General features: G+C 41.2%; 2 protein-coding genes and 6 pseudogenes across 2 annotated transcripts; 2 read left to right on the top strand and 6 right to left on the bottom strand.

The window, feature by feature from the left end:
- Positions 1-1,749: 1,749 nt before the first annotated feature.
- Positions 1,750-1,868, bottom strand: LOC149670399 (5S ribosomal RNA; annotated as a pseudogene).
- Positions 1,869-1,990: 122 nt separating this feature from the next.
- Positions 1,991-2,093, bottom strand: LOC149670398 (5S ribosomal RNA; annotated as a pseudogene).
- Positions 2,094-2,230: 137 nt separating this feature from the next.
- On the bottom strand, positions 2,231-2,349 carry LOC149670397 (5S ribosomal RNA; annotated as a pseudogene).
- A 360-nt stretch (positions 2,350-2,709) lies between these two features.
- On the bottom strand, positions 2,710-2,828 carry LOC149670396 (5S ribosomal RNA; annotated as a pseudogene).
- A 362-nt stretch (positions 2,829-3,190) lies between these two features.
- LOC149670395 (5S ribosomal RNA) lies at positions 3,191-3,309 on the bottom strand (annotated as a pseudogene).
- Positions 3,310-3,623: 314 nt separating this feature from the next.
- Positions 3,624-3,742, bottom strand: LOC149670394 (5S ribosomal RNA; annotated as a pseudogene).
- Positions 3,743-6,092: 2,350 nt separating this feature from the next.
- Positions 6,093-9,938, top strand: LOC149670393 (uncharacterized). The gene has a single exon (XM_089840449.1). The coding sequence runs from the start codon at positions 6,093-6,095 to the stop codon at positions 9,936-9,938; it is 3,846 nt and encodes a 1,281-aa protein (XP_089696575.1).
- LOC149670392 (uncharacterized) lies at positions 9,939-10,895 on the top strand. The gene has a single exon (XM_089840447.1). It carries the CDS (start codon positions 9,939-9,941, stop codon positions 10,893-10,895), a length of 957 nt encoding a protein of 318 aa, XP_089696573.1.
- Positions 10,896-19,753: the final 8,858 nt, after the last annotated feature.

Raw genomic sequence — 19,753 nt, 5'->3', positions numbered from 1 at the left:
AAACACCAGTCTTTTGAAAACCAGCTGAACGCGCTAACCATTGCGCCACGGAAGCCCAAAAATTAAATGGTCGTCAGGTATTGTGGAAAAACCTTGACTATTTACTTCACATCTGAGACGTCACAACACCGCTCCCGGATGGGCTCGAACCACCAACCTATTCGTTAACAGCCGAACGCGCTAACCATTGAGCCACGGAAGCTCAGAAATTAAATGGTTGTCAGGTATTGTGGAAAAGTTATGACTTTTTACGCTACATCTGAGACCCCACAACACCTCTCCCGGGTGTGCTTGAACCACCAACCTTTCGATTAAAAGCTGAACGTGCTAACCATTGCGCCACGGAAGCCCAAAAATTAAATGTTCGTCAGGTATTGTGGAAAAACTCTGACATTTTACGTTACATCTGAGACGTCACAACACCGCTCCCGGGAGGGTTCAAAACAACAGTCTTTTGAAAAGCAGCTGAACGCGCTAACCATTGCGCCACGGAAGCCCAAAAATTAAATGGTCGTCAGGTATTGTGGAAAAACCTTGACTTTTTACTTCACATCTGAGGCGTCACAGCACCGCTCCCGGATGGGCTCGAACCACCAACCTATTCGTTAACAGCCGAACGCGCTAACCATTGAGCCACGGAAGCTCAGAAATTAAATGGTTGTCAGGTATTGTGGAAAAGTTATGACTTTTTACGCTACATCTGAGACCCCACAACACCTCTCCCGGGTGGGTTCGAACCACCAACCTTTCGATTAACAGCTGAACGTGCTAACCATTGCGCCACTGAAGCCCAAAAATTAAATGTTCGTCAGGTATTGTGGAAAAACTCTGACATTTTACGTTACATCTGAGACGTCACAACACCGCTCCCGGGAGGGTTCAAAACACCAGTCTTTTGAAAAGCAGCTGAACGTGCTAACCATTGCGCCACGGAAGCCCAAAAATTAAATGGTCGTCAGGTATTGTGGAAAAACCTTGACTTTTTACTTCACATCTGAGACGTCACAACACCGCTCCCGGGAGGGCTCAAAACACCAGTCTTTTGAATAGCAGCTGAACGCGCTAACCATTGCGCCACGGAAGCCCAAAAATTAAATGGTCGTCAGGTATTGTGGAAAAACCTTGACTTTTTACTTCACATCTGAGACGTCACAACACCGCTCCCGGATGGGCTCGAACCACCAACCAATTCGTTAACAACCGAACGCGCTAACCATTGAGCCACGGAAGCTCAGAAATTAAATGGTTGTCAGGTATTGTGGAAAAGTTATGACTTTTTACGCTACATCGGAGACGCCACAACACCTCTCCCGGGTGGGTTCGAACCAACAACCTTTCGATTAACAGCTGAACGTGCTAACCATTGCGCCACTGAAGCCCAAAAATTAAATGTTCGTCAGGTATTGTGGAAAAACACTGACATTTTACGTTACATCTGAGACGTCACAACACCGCTCCCGGGAGGGTTCAAAACACCGGTCTTTTGAAAAGCAGCTGAACGCGCTAGCCATTGCGTCACGGAAGCCCAAAAATTAAATGGTCGTCAGGTATTGTTGAATCAACGTCGGCGATCGGACGAGAACCGGTGTTCTCAGCGTGATATGGCCGTTGCCGAGAGTGCCAGATAATAATTCGAATTTAAATTAAGTGAGACAAATTAACCTTCATCTTTTTCAAACAATAACAAAAAGAAAATATGTTTGCTTTTTTCATATGTATTGGAATTTAAAAGAGGAAAAAAAGTGAAAATGCTAACGGCACGCAGTATTCCTAAGTGGTCGCCCTCCCAAGTACTGACTGCGCTCGACGCTGCTTAACTTCGGTTATCGGACGAGAACCGGTGTATTCAGCGTGATATGGCCGTTGCCGATTGTCCTAGTTAATAATTTGAATTTAATTAACCTTCATCTTTATAAAACAATAACAAAAAGAAGATATGTTTGTTTTTTTCATATCTGGTGGAATTTAAAGGAGGAAACAAAAGTGAAAAAGCCAACGGCACGCAGTATTCCCAAGTACTGTATGCGCTCGACGCTGCTTAACTTCGGTGATCGGACGTGAACCGGTGTTTTCAGCGTGATATGACCGTTGCCGAGAGTGCTAGTTAATAATTCGAATTTAAGTTAAGTGAGACAAATTAACCTTCATCATTTTAAAACTATAACAAAAAGAAAACCTGTTTGCTTTTTACATATCTATTAAAATTTAAAAGAGGAAAAAAAAGTGAAAAAGCCAACGGCACGCAGTGTTCCTAAGCGGTCTCCCTCCCAAGTAATGACTGCGTTCGACGCTGCTTAACTTCGGTTATCGGACGAGAATCGGTGTATTCAGCGTGATATGGCCGTTGCCGAGAGTGCTAGTTAATAATTTGAATTTAATTAACTTTCATCTTTATAAAACAATAACAAAAAGAAGATATGTTTGCTTTTTTCATATCTGGTGGAATTTGAAAGAGGAAACAAAAGTGAAAAAGCAAACGGCACGCAGTATTACCAAGTACTGACTGCGCTCGACGCTGCTAACGTCGGCAATCGGACGAGAACCGGTTTTCTCAGCGTGATATGGCCGTTGCCGAGAGTGATAGATAATAATTCGAATTTAAATTAAGTGAGACAAATTAACCTTCATCTTTTTCAAACAATAACAAAAAGAAAATATGTATGCTTTTTTCATATCTATTGGAATTTAAAAGAGGAAAAAAAGTGAAAAAGCTAACGGCACGCAGTGTTCCTAAGTGGTCGCCCTCCCAAGTACTGACTGCGCTCGACGCTGCTTAACTTCGGTTATCGGACGAGAACCGGTGTATTCAGCGTGATATGGCCGTTGCCGAGAGTGCTAGTTAATAATTTGAATTTAATTAACCTTCATCTTTATAAAACAATAACAAAAAGAAGATATGTTTGCTTTTTTCATATCTGGTGGAATTTAAAAGAGGAAACAAAAGTGAAAAAACAAACGGCACGCAGTATTCGCAAGTACTGTATGCGCTCGACGCTGCTTAACTTCGGTGATCGGACGTGAACCGGTGTTTTCAGCGTGATATGGCCGTTGCCGAGAGTGCTAGTTAATAATTCGAATTTAAATTAAGTGAGACAAATAAACCTTCATCATTTTAAAACAATAACAAAATGAAAACATGTTTGCTTTTTTCATATCTATTAAAAATTAAAAGAGGAAAAAAAAGTGAAAAAGCCAACGGCACGCAGTGTTCCTAAGTGGTCTCCCTCCCAAGTAGTGACTGCGCTCGACGCTACTTAACTTCAGTTATCGGACGTGAACCGGTGTATTCAGCGTGATATGGCCGTTGCCGAGAGTGCTAGTTAAAAATTCGAACTTAAATTAAGTGAGACAAATTAACCTTCATCTTTATAAAACAATAACAATAAGAAGATATGTTTGTTTTTTCATATCTGGTGGAATTTAAGAGGAAACAAAAGTGAAAAAGCCATCGGCATGCAGTGTTCCCAAGTAGTGACTGCGCTCGACGCTGCTTAACTTCGGTTATCGTACGAGAACCGGTGTATTCAGCGTGTTATGGCCGTTGCCGAGAGTGCTAGTTAAAAATTCGAATTTAAATTAAGTGAGACAAATTAACCTTCATCTTTATAAAACAATAACAAAAAGAAGATAGGCACGCAGTGTTCCTAAGTGGTCGCCCTCCCAAGTACTGACTGCGCTCGACGCTGCTTAACTTCGGTGATCGGACGAGAACCGGTGTATTCAGCGTGATATGGCCGTTGCCGAGAGTGCTAGTTAATAATTTGAACTTAATTAACCTTCATCTTTATAAAAAATAACAATAAGAAGATATGTTTGTTTTTTCATATCTGGTGGAATTTAAGAGGAAACAAGTTGGGAAAACCAAAATATTACCTCTCCGAGTCAAGACGACTACTTACAAACTTATTTACCCAGATATGGAAATGTTGCTTAAGTTAAAATTTATGAAATATTAAAGCAGTATACAAAGCATAGCAAATTTACTGTAAATCAGACGACATTTTACATCCAATAATGATATACTTGTACACATTTAAATCATCCGATGGGGAAAAACGGGAAATGAAGAGATAAAACTTTGGAGGGATATTACCTTTACGTGTTTGTAAAGGCCCAATTTTCTACTCCTCAACTGTATGCCCTCTATGTTCAAATCCATATTCACAACAGGGTTGGCATGTAAACACTATCCTCTCGTTTCACCTCAACGATTTTCTTAGTTTAACAACATGACTTAACGTTACATAACACCAAAGCTTATTTGTGGCTACACACACTGAAAGTAAATGCGTACCATAAAAAGCATGAAAACACGAAGCTATTATCCGATTACGATCAGACCTTTCACTGGTCTGGGCTGCGTTCAGCAGAGCTCACCAAAAAAGACAGCGGATTTTGGAAATGTTTACCGGTGAGCTCTGTCGTCATAGCTTTTCTCCGGTCATCGGCGTTTTATAAATGACGCTAGCGCAATAAAGCGTGCAAGGTACCAAGGCTTAACAAAAATTGTAGGATAACATATTTATAGAGATAGATAACAACTTTTATAATTAAAATTAGAAAATAACATATCTCTTAAAATTCTCGCGTGATCAACTGGTTTCACGCCAATTAAATAGCTATAGTCCCATAAAGCTATTTGTATTAATTCCTCCATGGTTTTTTCGCCAAGCTGAGAACTACGCGTCTTACGTCACGTTATCCAAAAAGCCGACTATTTTTTTTGAAGACCGCGCTAGTAGCTCAGCGCTAAGGACCGTGACGTCAAAATTCAAAAACAAAATCCCGTTATGTAGGACACTGCTAACATCGCTGGGCTCTGCTGAACGCGGCCCAGATTTCCACCATGATTATAAAATCTAAGCCTAATTATTTAAGAGTGTATTTAACTTTCGGCTCATTCTGAACCGTTAATGTCTCTGCATACAGAAACGAAAACAAAACCCTAACGTTTACTGTTTGGTTCACTAGGCCTATTGACAAACAAAAGTTCATTTGGCCAACATAACAGCGTTGAGCTTGTATTCACTGTGACTTTAGAAAGGATTATGCTATAAACAGATGTAGTATAGCTTAAGTAATATATAAACATCCATTTTAAATAATAATATTAAAAAAAATCTTTGGAATATCAAAATGAAACGGAGCTATAAAGCTACAAAAGTACTAAATGCATCAAAATTACGAAAAATATTTCCACATATTCATTTTATATTATGGAAAACGGGAATATTAAGGTTCTGAAGGATTTCTTTACACATCAAAACAAAACGAACTTCTAACGCAGCGCACTAGTGTTACAACGGACGGACACATATAGACAAACACATAGACTGCTGTTTTACCCTTTCCGTATTAATTTTGAGTTGAGAGACATGATTATCTTAAATAATAAAATAAATATAATTAATATTAAATATTTTCTTCGATAGTTGTTCGCCTTATTGAGCGTTACATCGTTTTGAAAAAGAACAATTAAACATTCTTGAGAGACTTGACTAATATTGGCGTTTGAAATGAAGCATACGCCGGTTGCTTCGCCTTCATCAAATAGGTAGTATATAAGGGTGTCGAATCGCAGCTATGGATAAGAACAGCGCAATTGCGTGAACCTTTGGTGGAAGCCCCACCATTGGGAGGACGGACGTTTCTCGTAACCCTGGCTGTTCCGATCGGAAAAAATGATATTACATAAAAAAGATACTAATTTTGTAAACCTATTTTTTATCGTTTGTTTGTTAGTGTACATTTTTAGAATTAATTTTTTGTTCGTACTATATAATTAGATAACTTAATATCAAAATTGGATTTGGTTTTGTAGTCGCCGTCCGGGCACTTCGCTTAGTTTTTACCATTAGTTAAATAAATTGTTTATGTTTAGTTAACCAAGTTCGCTTTCTTGTCGTCAGACACCACAACCGCGTCCAGGCTAATTATAACCTTTTACCGTGTCAAGTCGTCCGCGCAAGTTGTCCGGTAGGCCTATTCGACTAGTTCACGAACATTTATGGTCCGTCGAGCCGGATCGTCAGAGTCGGCTTAATTACGTGGAAAGCTGGTCGTTGGGTTGATCACCACTGCGGACGTTCACAATGCCAGTAACCGCTCTGGAGAAAGCCACTGCGGAACGGAATAAAGGCGAATTGGGTCTGAACAACATCAGCAACAGAGTTCAAACACATGCCAAGACTCCTCTTAATCAACAGCAATTGGAATTTTTTCTGGAAGAAGTGGACAAGTCGTGGCAAGTCATCGATGATGCGCATGTCAAGGTGGTCTCGTTGGACGCTGAAAATGCTGGCCTGCATGAACGGAAATGGGATGACTTATTCACGTTGTATACGAATTCGAAATGCGCACTTAAATCTATGCTAGCCACTATGGTTCCAATCTCGACACGTCAGTTGTCTGTAGGGTCACATTCGGAGATCAAATTACCTAAAATCAACCTCCCAACGTTCGCGGGAGAAATACATAATTGGATATCATTCCGGGACATGTACCTCACTGCCATCCACAACAATCAAGAATTATCAGATGCCCAGAAATTTACCTATCTCAAGTCAAGTTTAACCGGAAACGCCGTAAATCTAATCAAATCACTCACCATTTCTGATGCCAATTACACCATTGCTTGGGATACGGTCACCAAGAGGTTCGAAAACAACAGAGAACTCTACTTTGCCATTATGAGACGATTCTGCTCGCTGCCCATGATACCAACCAGCAACTCAAATGCCTTACGATCGATCGTGGATGCGGCGATGGAATGTACCAGAGCTCTCGACACTCTTCCGATAGCGAATAAATGGGATGCCGTTCTGTTGTTCCTTCTAACCCAGAAGTTAGATCCGTCCTCTAAGGAGCAATGGGAACTTAGTCTCAAGAACACAGAGATACCAAAATCAAGCGATCTGCTGGAATTTATTGAACAAAGAGCGCGCTCCTTGGCGGCATCATCATCCGGTCGCAATCCTCACGTCACAAGGAACCCAGTGACCTTGCACACCAGAACTGGAGCATCGTCCTCAGATGGTAAATGTTCGTTCTGTTCCGCCAATCATTTCAATTTCCGATGCCCAAGACTGTCCGCTATGAAGGTCCACGAAAGACGATCATTAGTACAGCAATCGAACCTTTGTTTCAACTGCCTTCGGACGGGACATAGAGTGAAAGAATGTCCACTGGAAAAATACTGCAAGACCTGCGATAAAAAGCATCACTCCCTTCTTCACGTGGAAGTTGAGAAACCAGACAAAGAGTCAAGTAGTCAACCATCCAATACAAAAGAGTCCGATAGACAACAACCAAGCCAGGCGCAGAATTTTCATGTCCAGGACGCCGCCTGTGCAAGGGATGATTCCATACTAGCTACCGCTGTAATCAAAGTAAAAACTGCGCAAGAGACAGCCCTTCAAGTTCGAGCTCTATTGGATGGCGGATCGACTGTATCGTGCATCTCCGAAGCGTGCATGGCGAGACTGGGCCTCGCACGAAAGAAAGTCCAGACGGAAGTAGTAGGCCTAGGTGCGACGCAACTCGGTCGAGCTAGAGGACTTACTCAGGTTCATTTCAAACCATTCTTCGAGGACACAACGTCAGAAAGGTTTTGTGTCAACGCTTATGTATTGAAGAAAATCACATGTCAGCTACCTTTACGAAAATATGATACAAGCAATTGGCCTCATCTCAGGAAGCTGCGACTGGCGGATCCCGAGTTTAACATCCCTGGCGACATTGATGTACTGTTGGGTGCTGACGTATTTTTCAAACTCCTTTTAAATGGGAAACGAACCAAGGATGCCTTTTCTCCGGATGCGATCAATTCCAAGCTAGGATGGCTGGTTTCCGGGCCGACGAGCATTGACCAACCTAGAGTACACCTTCATCATACTCTCACACTCGAAGAAACCCTGAATCAATTTTGGGCGATTGAACAAGTGCCAAAGACACAAGTCATGACGCCGGAAGAAAAAGCTTGCGAGGAGGATTTTCTAAAGTTCCATTGCCGAGATCCAGCCGGAAGATTCGTGGTACGCATACCAATGAAAGAGCCAACGATTCCTCTTGGATCTTCGCGCGAGATAGCCCTGAGAAGATTCTACCAAATTGAAAGGAAGATCGACGCACGCCCGGAGTTGAAAGCCTTATACGAAGGATTCATGGAACAGTACGAAGAGTTGGGACATATGTCGAAGATCTTGCCAGAGAACCAAAAGAAGTCTGCAAGAGTCTATATTCCTCATCACTATGTAATGAAAGATTGGAACCAAACCTGTAAATTCCGAGTGGTCTTTGATGCATCTTCTAAGACCACCTCTGGATTCTCCTTCAACGACGCGCAACTCGTGGGTCCAGTGGTCCAAGATTCGCTATATGCCATTGTCATGCGGTTCAGAATACATCGTATTGCCTTTGTCGCTGACATCATGAAAATGTACCGCCAGATACTAGTAGTCCCAGAACAACGAAATCTGCAATGCATACTGTGGCGGTCGACACCCAAGGCTCCTGTTCAAGAATTCCAATTGAACACTGTAACCTATGGAACAGCCTCGGCACCCTTCTTGGCAACTCGAGTATTGCAGGAGCTGGGCGACACGGGGTTACATGAACATCCGTTGGGAGCTGCGATTATCAAAAGGGATTTTTACATGGACGATGTAATGAGCGGAGGACAAACCGCAACACAAACCAAGATCGCTATATACCAGATTCGCTCACTGTGCGATGGTGCCGGTTTCCGACTCAGTAAATTTGCCTCAAACGACCCTGATTGTTTAACAGAAGTACCGCCTGAGTTACAAGATTCCAAGAACATACTAGCGATGGATGACGATGCTCTTGTCAAGACACTCGGACTTTACTGGGATACGAGGAAAGATCAGTTCCTGTTCAAAGTACAACCTGCGCCCTGTCAGTTACCTCTTACGAAGAGGACTCTACTTTCCGAAATATCGAAGATCTTCGATCCCATGGGTTGGCTTGCCCCCATCATTATTCGCACGAAAATCTTGATGCAGGATGTATGGAAGGAGAAAATCGATTGGGATGCCGAAACTTCCGTAGGAGTTCAAACATTATGGGCGGATTTCAAGAATTCCATTATAAACATTCAAGATCTTCGAATAGACCGATGGATGCATTCTTTACCTGAGATATCCGTTCTCGAACTTCACGGATTTTCGGATGCATCCGAGAAAGCATACGCTGGAGTGGTATATCTGAGATCGGTCGATCAAGCTGGAAATGTCCACATTTCATTACTCACAGCAAAGACAAGAGTGGCTCCGGCAAATAAAGCGATATCAATCCCGAGGATGGAGCTCTGTGGTGCATTGCTCCTTGCGGATCTCATGGAAACAGTTCAAGAGTCCTTAAATCTGAACTTCAATCAAGTTAAAGCTTGGACAGATTCGACCATCGTATTATGTTGGCTGTCCTCTTGTCCACGTCGATGGAAGACGTTTGTCGCAAACCGGGTTTCAAGAATTCAAGAGATAATTCCGGTATCACACTGGCATCATGTTCCCGGACTTGAGAATCCAGCTGATGCAGCCTCCAGAGGAGTATCAGTGCCCGAGCTACTAAACCATAAACTCTGGTGGAAGGGACCTCTATGGCTATCCAGTCGGGAGCCGTGGCCAACTCCATCCATTTCGGATTCCAAGACGAATGCCACAGCCATCGAAGAAGAAGAAAAAATCGTCATTATGACCACAAGAATAATTGTTGATAACGACATCTTTACACGGTTCTCTACGCTTCTGCGACTACGACGCATAACAGCATGGATACTTCGTTTCAAACATAATGGCCTGAACAGTTACCGGAAGAGACAAGACCCCAACTTCAAAGCCGTAATACTTTCTGGTCCCTTGACAAGCATGGAATTAGAGAACGCGTTGCTCACATTAGCAAAGATAGTCCAAGCCTAAATGTTTCCGGAAGAGATAGAGTCCTTACGCCAGAGTAATCCGTTGCCGAAGCGAAGCAAACTACTATGTCTACATCCTGTCTTGGATTCCATCGGGGTCCTCCGTGTAGGAGGAAGACTTAAACACGCAGATCTCGATACAGCCACAAAGCGTCCAATTCTGCTACCGAGACATCACAAATTTACGGAGATGGTCATTCAAGAGGCCCATACCCAAAATCTGCATGCTGGTACTCAGATGGTTCAGAGCATCCTATCATTAAAGTATTGGATCATTCGAGGAAAAGATGCAGTAAGACACCAAATTCGGAAATGTGCAGTCTGCACCAGATATCGTGCCGCCACCGCTAACCAGATGATGGGTGATCTACCAAGGGCTCGAGTTCAATACTGCCGAGCATTTGCGAGAACTGGCGTTGACTACGCAGGACCCTTTTATCTTCGTCCAATCACTCCGAGAAGCAAGACATCCTACAAGGCTTACTTATCCCTTTTTGTATGCTTCGTGACGAAGGCACTACATCTTGAAATTGTCTCATCACAAACCACCGAAGCCTTTCTGGCAGCATTGCGCCGATTCACTTCAAGACGTGGGAAGCCTAGCGATATATATAGCGACTGTGGAACGACCTTCGTTGGGGCCGCCAAGGAACTAAAGGAATTTATGAAACTGATTCAGTCAAATCCACACAATGCAGCTGTCGCAGATCATCTTTCCGCACAGGGCATAACATGGCATTTTAACCCTGCCGGAGCCCCACATTTTGACGGACTATGGGAGGCCGGCGTCAAGTCGGTAAAATACCACCTACATCGAGTCATTGGTAACACCAGACTGACCTACGAAGAGTTCTCAACCGTAGTCACACAGATAGAGGGTTGCCTAAATTCAAGACCGTTAACTCCGCTTTCATCGGATCCCACCGATCTTAATGTTCTCACAGGGTCAAGTAATTAAGCAATACGTGAACAAACAAACCCCTCCATAGAAAATGCATTAGACTATATTTTGCAGGCCCATAACTCTGTGTCTACTAGAGATACCGGGAGGTTCTTAGGAAATGTTATAGTCCAACTTGTCCTTCATCTAACCATACTAAAAACTTTGGGCTACGACAAACAGGGGCCGAGTACTTAAGCAAAACGTAAAGAAACAAACCCCCTCCATAGGAAATGCATTAGACTATTTTTTGCAGGCTCGTAACTCTGTTTCTACTCGATATACGAGGATGTCCTTTGAGTATGGTATTGTCCAACTTGTCCCCCATCTAACCATATTAAAATATTTGGGTTACGACAAACAGGAGCCGAGTACTTAAGCAAAACGTAAAGAAACAAGCCCCCTCCATAGGACATGAGTTAGACTATAATTTGCAGGCTCGTTACTCTGTTTCTACTGGAGATACGAGGATGTCCTTTGAGTATGTTATAGTACAATTTGTCCCCCATCAAACCATACTAAAAACATTGAGCTACGACAAACAGGGGCCGAGTAATTAAGCTAAACGTAAACAAACAACCCCTCCATAGGAAATGCATTAGACTATTTTTTGCAGGCTCGTAACTCTGTTTCTACTCGAGATACGAGGATGTCCTTTGAGTATGGTATTGTCCAACTTGTCCCCCATCTAACCATATTAAAATATTTGGGTTACGACAAACAGGAGCCGAGTACTTAAGCAAAACGTAAAGAAACAAGCCCCCTCCATAGGAAATGAGTTAGACTATACTTTGCAGGCTCGTTACTCTGTTTCTACTGGAGATACGAGGATGTCCTTCGGATATGTTATAGTCCAAATTGTCCCCCATCTAACCATACTAAAAACTTTGGGCTACGACAAACAGGGGCCGAGTAATTAAGTTAAACGTAAAGAAACAACCCCTCCATAGGAAATGCATTAGACTATACTTTGCAGGCTCGTAACTCTGTTTCTACTGGAGATACGGGGATGTCCTTTGAGTATGTTTTAGTCCAATTTGTCTGTATGTCCTTAGGATATGTTATAGTCCAAATTGTCCCCCATCTAACCATTCTAAAAACATTGAGCTACGACAAACAGGGGCCGAGATATTAAGCAAAGTGTTCGTCAACTTTGGTATCGTCTCACTTATTTTATTATGTTACTTATGATTTTTGCACAAAACTTTGAAGGCTCATAACTCTTGTTCTACAAGAGATACTGGGATCTCCTTTGGATATGTTATAGTACTCTTTGCTCCCCATACAAGGATACTTTAAACTTGAGGCTACCTCAATATCGTCGTCAACTTATTTTTTGTCTCACTTATTGTTAGAAGGTTACTTTTGATTTTTGAAAAAAAACTTTGCAGGCTCCTAACTCTGTTTCTACTGGAGATACGGGGATGTCCTTTGAGTATGTTATAGACCAATTTGTCCCCCATCTAGCCATACTAAGAATTAGGGCTACGACAAACAGTAGTCGAGTAATTAAGTTAATCGTAAACAAACAAACCCCTCCATAGGAAATACATTAGACTAAATTCTGGAGGCTCGTAACTCTGGTTCTACCAGACATACGGGGATGTAAATAATGTGACCTTGACACAAATGTTCGGATAATTATAAAGATCTTTGCTGGTTCCAAGCAAAAAAAAAAAAAAACTTCGCGGTTTCGAACCTGTGGCCTTCCGGGAGTGAGGCGGATGCGATAACCGCTACACTAAAGATATGTTATTATTTTTAATCGAAAGAACAGGGTCAAGTAATTAAGCAATACGTGAACAAACAAACCCCTCCATAGAAAATGCATTAGACTATATTTTGCAGGCCCATAACTCTGTGTCTACTAGAGATACCGGGAGGTTCTTAGGATATGTTATAGTCCAACTTGTCCTTCATCTAACCATACTAAAAACTTTGGGCTACGACAAACAGGGGCCGAGTACTTAAGCAAAACGTAAAGAAACAAACCCCCTCCATAGGAAATGAGTTAGACTATAATTTGCAGGCTCGTAACTCTGTTTCTACTGGAGATACGGGGATGTCCTTTGAGTATGTTATAGTCCAATTTGTCCGCCATCAAACCATACTAAAAACATTGAGCTACGACAAACAGGGGCCGAGTAATTAAGCTAAACGTAAACAAACAACCCCTCCATAGGAAATGCATTAGACTATTTTTTGCAGGCTCGTAACTCTGTTTCTACTCGAGATACGGGGATGTCCTTTGAGTATGGTATTGTCCAACTTGTCCTCCATCTAACCATATTAAAATATTTGGGTTACGACAAACAGGAGCCGAGTACTTAAGCAAAACGTAAAGAAACAAGCCCCCTCCATAGGAAATTAGTTAGACTATACTTTGCAGGCTCGTTACTCTGTTTCTACTGGAGATACGAGGATGTCCTTCGGATATGTTATAGTCCAAATTGTCCCCCATCTAACCATACTAAAAACTTTGGGCTACGACAAACAGGGGCCGAGTAATTAAGTTAAACGTAAAGAAACAACCCCTCCATAGGAAATGCATTAGACTATACTTTGCAGGCTCGTAACTCTGTTTCTACTGGAGATACGGGGATGTCCTTTGAGTATGTTTTAGTCCAATTTGTCTGTATGTCCTTAGGATATGTTATAGTCCAAATTGTCCCCCATCTAACCATTCTAAAAACATTGAGCTACGACAAACAGGGGCCGAGATATTAAGCAAAGTGTTCGTCAACTTTGGTATCGTCTCACTTATTTTATTATGTTACTTATGATTTTTGCACAAAACTTTGAAGGCTCATAACTCTTGTTCTACAAGAGATACTGGGATCTCCTTTGGATATGTTATAGTACTCTTTGCTCCCCATACAAGGATACTTTAAACTTGAGGCTACCTCAATATCGTCGTCAACTTATTTTTTGTCTCACTTATTGTTAGAAGGTTACTTTTGATTTTTGAAAAAAAACTTTGCAGGCTCCTAACTCTGTTTCTACTGGAGATACGGGGATGTCCTTTGAGTATGTTATAGACCAATTTGTCCCCCATCTAGCCATACTAAGAATTAGGGCTACGACAAACAGTAGTCGAGTAATTAAGTTAATCGTAAACAAACAAACCCCTCCATAGGAAATACATTAGACTAAATTCTGGAGGCTCGTAACTCTGGTTCTACCAGACATACGGGGATGTAAATAATGTGACCTTGACACAAATGTTCGGATAATTATAAAGATCTTTGCTGGTTCCAAGCAAAAAAAAAAAAACTTCGCGGTTTCGAACCTGTGGCCTTCCGGGAGTGAGGCGGATGCGATAACCGCTACACTAAAGATATGTTATTATTTTTAATCGAAAGAACAGGGTCAAGTAATTAAGCAATACGTGAACAAACAAACCCCTCCATAGAAAATGCATTAGACTATATTTTGCAGGCCCATAACTCTGTGTCTACTAGAGATACCGGGAGGTTCTTAGGATATGTTATAGTCCAACTTGTCCTTCATCTAACCATACTAAAAACTTTGGGCTACGACAAACAGGGGCCGAGTACTTAAGCAAAACGTAAAGAAACAAACCCCCTCCATAGGAAATGAGTTAGACTATACTTTGCAGGCTCGTTACTCTGTTTCTACTGGAGATACGAGGATGTCCTTCGGATATGTTATAGTCCAAATTGTCCCCCATCTAACCATACTAAAAACTTTGGGCTACGACAAACAGGGGCCGAGTAATTAAGTTAAACGTAAAGAAACAACCCCTCCATAGGAAATGCATTAGACTATACTTTGCAGGCTCGTAACTCTGTTTCTACTGGAGATACGGGGATGTCCTTTGAGTATGTTTTAGTCCAATTTGTCTGTATGTCCTTAGGATATGTTATAGTCCAAATTGTCCCCCATCTAACCATTCTAAAAACATTGAGCTACGACAAACAGGGGCCGAGATATTAAGCAAAGTGTTCGTCAACTTTGGTATCGTCTCACTTATTTTATTATGTTACTTATGATTTTTGCACAAAACTTTGAAGGCTCATAACTCTTGTTCTACAAGAGATACTGGGATCTCCTTTGGATATGTTATAGTACTCTTTGCTCCCCATACAAGGATACTTTAAACTTGAGGCTACCTCAATATCGTCGTCAACTTATTTTTTGTCTCACTTATTGTTAGAAGGTTACTTTTGATTTTTGAAAAAAAACTTTGCAGGCTCCTAACTCTGTTTCTACTGGAGATACGGGGATGTCCTTTGAGTATGTTATAGACCAATTTGTCCCCCATCTAGCCATACTAAGAATTAGGGCTACGACAAACAGTAGTCGAGTAATTAAGTTAATCGTAAACAAACAAACCCCTCCATAGGAAATACATTAGACTAAATTCTGGAGGCTCGTAACTCTGGTTCTACCAGACATACGGGGATGTAAATAATGTGACCTTGACACAAATGTTCGGATAATTATAAAGATCTTTGCTGGTTCCAAGCAAAAAAAAAAAAACTTCGCGGTTTCGAACCTGTGGCCTTCCGGGAGTGAGGCGGATGCGATAACCGCTACACTAAAGATATGTTATTATTTTTAATCGAAAGAACAGGGTCAAGTAATTAAGCAATACGTGAACAAACAAACCCCTCCATAGAAAATGCATTAGACTATATTTTGCAGGCCCATAACTCTGTGTCTACTAGAGATACCGGGAGGTTCTTAGGATATGTTATAGTCCAACTTGTCCTTCATCTAACCATACTAAAAACTTTGGGCTACGACAAACAGGGGCCGAGTACTTAAGCAAAACGTAAAGAAACAAACCCCCTCCATAGGAAATGAGTTAGACTATACTTTGCAGGCTCGTTACTCTGTTTCTACTGGAGATACGAGGATGTCCTTCGGATATGTTATAGTCCAAATTGTCCCCCATCTAACCATACTAAAAACTTTGGGCTACGACAAACAGGGGCCGAGTAATTAAGTTAAACGTAAAGAAACAGCCCCTCCATAGGAAATGCATTAGACTATACTTTGCAGGCTCGTAACTCTGTTTCTACTGGAGATACGGGGATGTCCTTTGAGTATGTTTTAGTCCAATTTGTCTGTATGTCCTTAGGATATGTTATAGTCCAAATTGTCCCCCATCTAACCATTCTAAAAACATTGAGCTACGACAAACAGGGGCCGAGATATTAAGCAAAGTGTTCGTCAACTTTGGTATCGTCTCACTTATTTTATTATGTTACTTATGATTTTTGCACAAAACTTTGAAGGCTCATAACTCTTGTTCTACAAGAGATACTGGGATCTCCTTTGGATATGTTATAGTACTCTTTGCTCCCCATACAAGGATACTTTAAACTTGAGGCTACCTCAATATCGTCGTCAACTTATTTTTTGTCTCACTTATTGTTAGAAGGTTACTTTTGATTTTTGAAAAAAAACTTTGCAGGCTCCTAACTCTGTTTCTACTGGAGATACGGGGATGTCCTTTGAGTATGTTATAGACCAATTTGTCCCCCATCTAGCCATACTAAGAATTAGGGCTACGACAAACAGTAGTCGAGTAATTAAGTTAATCGTAAACAAACAAACCCCTCCATAGGAAATACATTAGACTAAATTCTGGAGGCTCGTAACTCTGGTTCTACCAGACATACGGGGATGTAAATAATGTGACCTTGACACAAATGTTCGGATAATTATAAAGATCTTTGCTGGTTCCAAGCAAAAAAAAAAAAACTTCGCGGTTTCGAACCTGTGGCCTTCCGGGAGTGAGGCGGATGCGATAACCGCTACACTAAAGATATGTTATTATTTTTAATCGAAAGAACAGGGTCAAGTAATTAAGCAATACGTGAACAAACAAACCCCTCCATAGAAAATGCATTAGACTATATTTTGCAGGCCCATAACTCTGTGTCTACTAGAGATACCGGGAGGTTCTTAGGATATGTTATAGTCCAACTTGTCCTTCATCTAACCATACTAAAAACTTTGGGCTACGACAAACAGGGGCCGAGTACTTAAGCAAAACGTAAAGAAACAAACCCCCTCCATAGGAAATGAGTTAGACTATACTTTGCAGGCTCGTTACTCTGTTTCTACTGGAGATACGAGGATGTCCTTCGGATATGTTATAGTCCAAATTGTCCCCCATCTAACCATACTAAAAACTTTGGGCTACGACAAACAGGGGCCGAGTAATTAAGTTAAACGTAAAGAAACAACCCCTCCATAGGAAATGCATTAGACTATACTTTGCAGGCTCGTAACTCTGTTTCTACTGGAGATACGGGGATGTCCTTTGAGTATGTTTTAGTCCAATTTGTCTGTATGTCCTTAGGATATGTTATAGTCCAAATTGTCCCCCATCTAACCATTCTAAAAACATTGAGCTACGACAAACAGGGGCCGAGATATTAAGCAAAGTGTTCGTCAACTTTGGTATCGTCTCACTTATTTTATTATGTTACTTATGATTTTTGCACAAAACTTTGAAGGCTCATAACTCTTGTTCTACAAGAGATACTGGGATCTCCTTTGGATATGTTATAGTACTCTTTGCTCCCCATACAAGGATACTTTAAACTTGAGGCTACCTCAATATCGTCGTCAACTTATTTTTTGTCTCACTTATTGTTAGAAGGTTACTTTTGATTTTTGAAAAAAAACTTTGCAGGCTCCTAACTCTGTTTCTACTGGAGATACGGGGATGTCCTTTGAGTATGTTATAGACCAATTTGTCCCCCATCTAGCCATACTAAGAATTAGGGCTACGACAAACAGTAGTCGAGTAATTAAGTTAATCGTAAACAAACAAACCCCTCCATAGGAAATACATTAGACTAAATTCTGGAGGCTCGTAACTCTGGTTCTACCAGACATACGGGGATGTAAATAATGTGACCTTGACACAAATGTTCGGATAATTATAAAGATCTTTGCTGGTTCCAAGCAAAAAAAAAAAAAAACTTCGCGGTTTCGAACCTGTGGCCTTCCGGGAGTGAGGCGGATGCGATAACCGCTACACTAAAGATATGTTATTATTTTTAATCGAAAGAACAGGGTCAAGTAATTAAGCAATACGTGAACAAACAAACCCCTCCATAGAAAATGCATTAGACTATATTTTGCAGGCCCATAACTCTGTGTCTACTAGAGATACCGGGAGGTTCTTAGGATATGTTATAGTCCAACTTGTCCTTCATCTAACCATACTAAAAACTTTGGGCTACGACAAACAGGGGCCGAGTACTTAAGCAAAACGTAAAGAAACAAACCCCCTCCATAGGAAATGAGTTAGACTATAATTTGCAGGCTCGTAACTCTGTTTCTACTGGAGATACGGGGATGTCCTTTGAGTATGTTATAGTCCAATTTGTCCCCCATCAAACCATACTAAAAACATTGAGCTACGACAAACAGGGGCCGAGTAATTAAGCTAAACGTAAACAAACAACCCCTCCATAGGAAATGCATTAGACTATTTTTTGCAGGCTCGTAACTCTGTTTCTACTCGAGATACGGGGATGTCCTTTGAGTATGGTATTGTCCAACTTGTCCCCCATCTAACCATATTAAAATATTTGGGTTACGACAAACAGGAGCCGAGTACTTAAGCAAAACGTAAAGAAACAAGCCCCCTCCATAGGAAATGAGTTAGACTATACTTTGCAGGCTCGTTACTCTGTTTCTACTGGAGATACGAGGATGTCCTTCGGATATGTTATAGTCCAAATTGTCCCCCATCTAACCATACTAAAAACTTTGGGCTACGACAAACAGGGGCCGAGTAATTAAGTTAAACGTAAAGAAACAACCCCTCCATAGGAAATGCATTAGACTATACTTTGCAGGCTCGTAACTCTGTTTCTACTGGAGATACGGGGATGTCCTTTGAGTATGTTTTAGTCCAATTTGTCTGTATGTCCTTAGGATATGTTATAGTCCAAATTGTCCCCCATCTAACCATTCTAAAAACATTGAGCTACGACAAACAGGGGCCGAGATATTAAGCAAAGTGTTCGTCAACTTTGGTATCGTCTCACTTATTTTATTATGTTACTTATGATTTTTGCACAAAACTTTGAAGGCTCATAACTCTTGTTCTACAAGATATACTGGGATCTCCTTTGGATATGTTATAGTACTCTTTGCTCCCCATACAAGGATACTTTAAACTTGAGGCTACCTCAATATCGTCGTCAACTTATTTTTTGTCTCACTTATTGTTAGAAGGTTACTTTTGATTTTTGAAAAAAAACTTTGCAGGCTCCTAACTCTGTTTCTACTGGAGATACGGGGATGTCCTTTGAGTATGTTATAGACCAATTTGTCCCCCATCTAGCCATACTAAGAATTAGGGCTACGACAAACAGTAGTCGAGTAATTAAGTTAATCGTAAACAAACAAACCCCTCCATAGGAAATACATTAGACTAAATTCTGGAGGCTCGTAACTCTGGTTCTACCAGACATACGGGGATGTAAATAATGTGACCTTGACACAAATGTTCGGATAATTATAAAGATCTTTGCTGGTTCCAAGCAAAAAAAAAAAAACTTCGCGGTTTCGAACCTGTGGCCTTCCGGGAGTGAGGCGGATGCGATAACCGCTACACTAAAGATATGTTATTATTTTTAATCGAAAGAACAGGGTCAAGTAATTAAGCAATACGTGAACAAACAAACCCCTCCATAGAAAATGCATTAGACTATATTTTGCAGGCCCATAACTCTGTGTCTACTAGAGATACCGGGAGGTTCTTAGGATATGTTATAGTCCAACTTGTCCTTCATCTAACCATACTAAAAACTTTGGGCTACGACAAACAGGGGCCGAGTACTTAAGCAAAACGTAAAGAAACAAACCCCCTCCATAGG

This window comes from Phalangium opilio, unplaced genomic scaffold (genome assembly GCF_054372755.1).
Source record: "Phalangium opilio isolate 3A_F unplaced genomic scaffold, DU_Popi_V2 ptg000054l_1, whole genome shotgun sequence".
Classification (NCBI taxonomy): domain Eukaryota; kingdom Metazoa; phylum Arthropoda; class Arachnida; order Opiliones; family Phalangiidae; genus Phalangium; species Phalangium opilio.
This window is presented reverse-complemented; position numbering and strand designations above follow the sequence as displayed.

What these genes read in the sequence shown, in the direction of transcription:
- LOC149670393 (XM_089840449.1), top strand. Translation starts at nt 6,093, where the DNA reads ATGCCAGTAACCGCTCTGGAGAAAGCCACTGCGGAACGGAATAAAGGC.
- LOC149670392 (XM_089840447.1), top strand. Translation starts at nt 9,939, where the DNA reads ATGTTTCCGGAAGAGATAGAGTCCTTACGCCAGAGTAATCCGTTGCCG.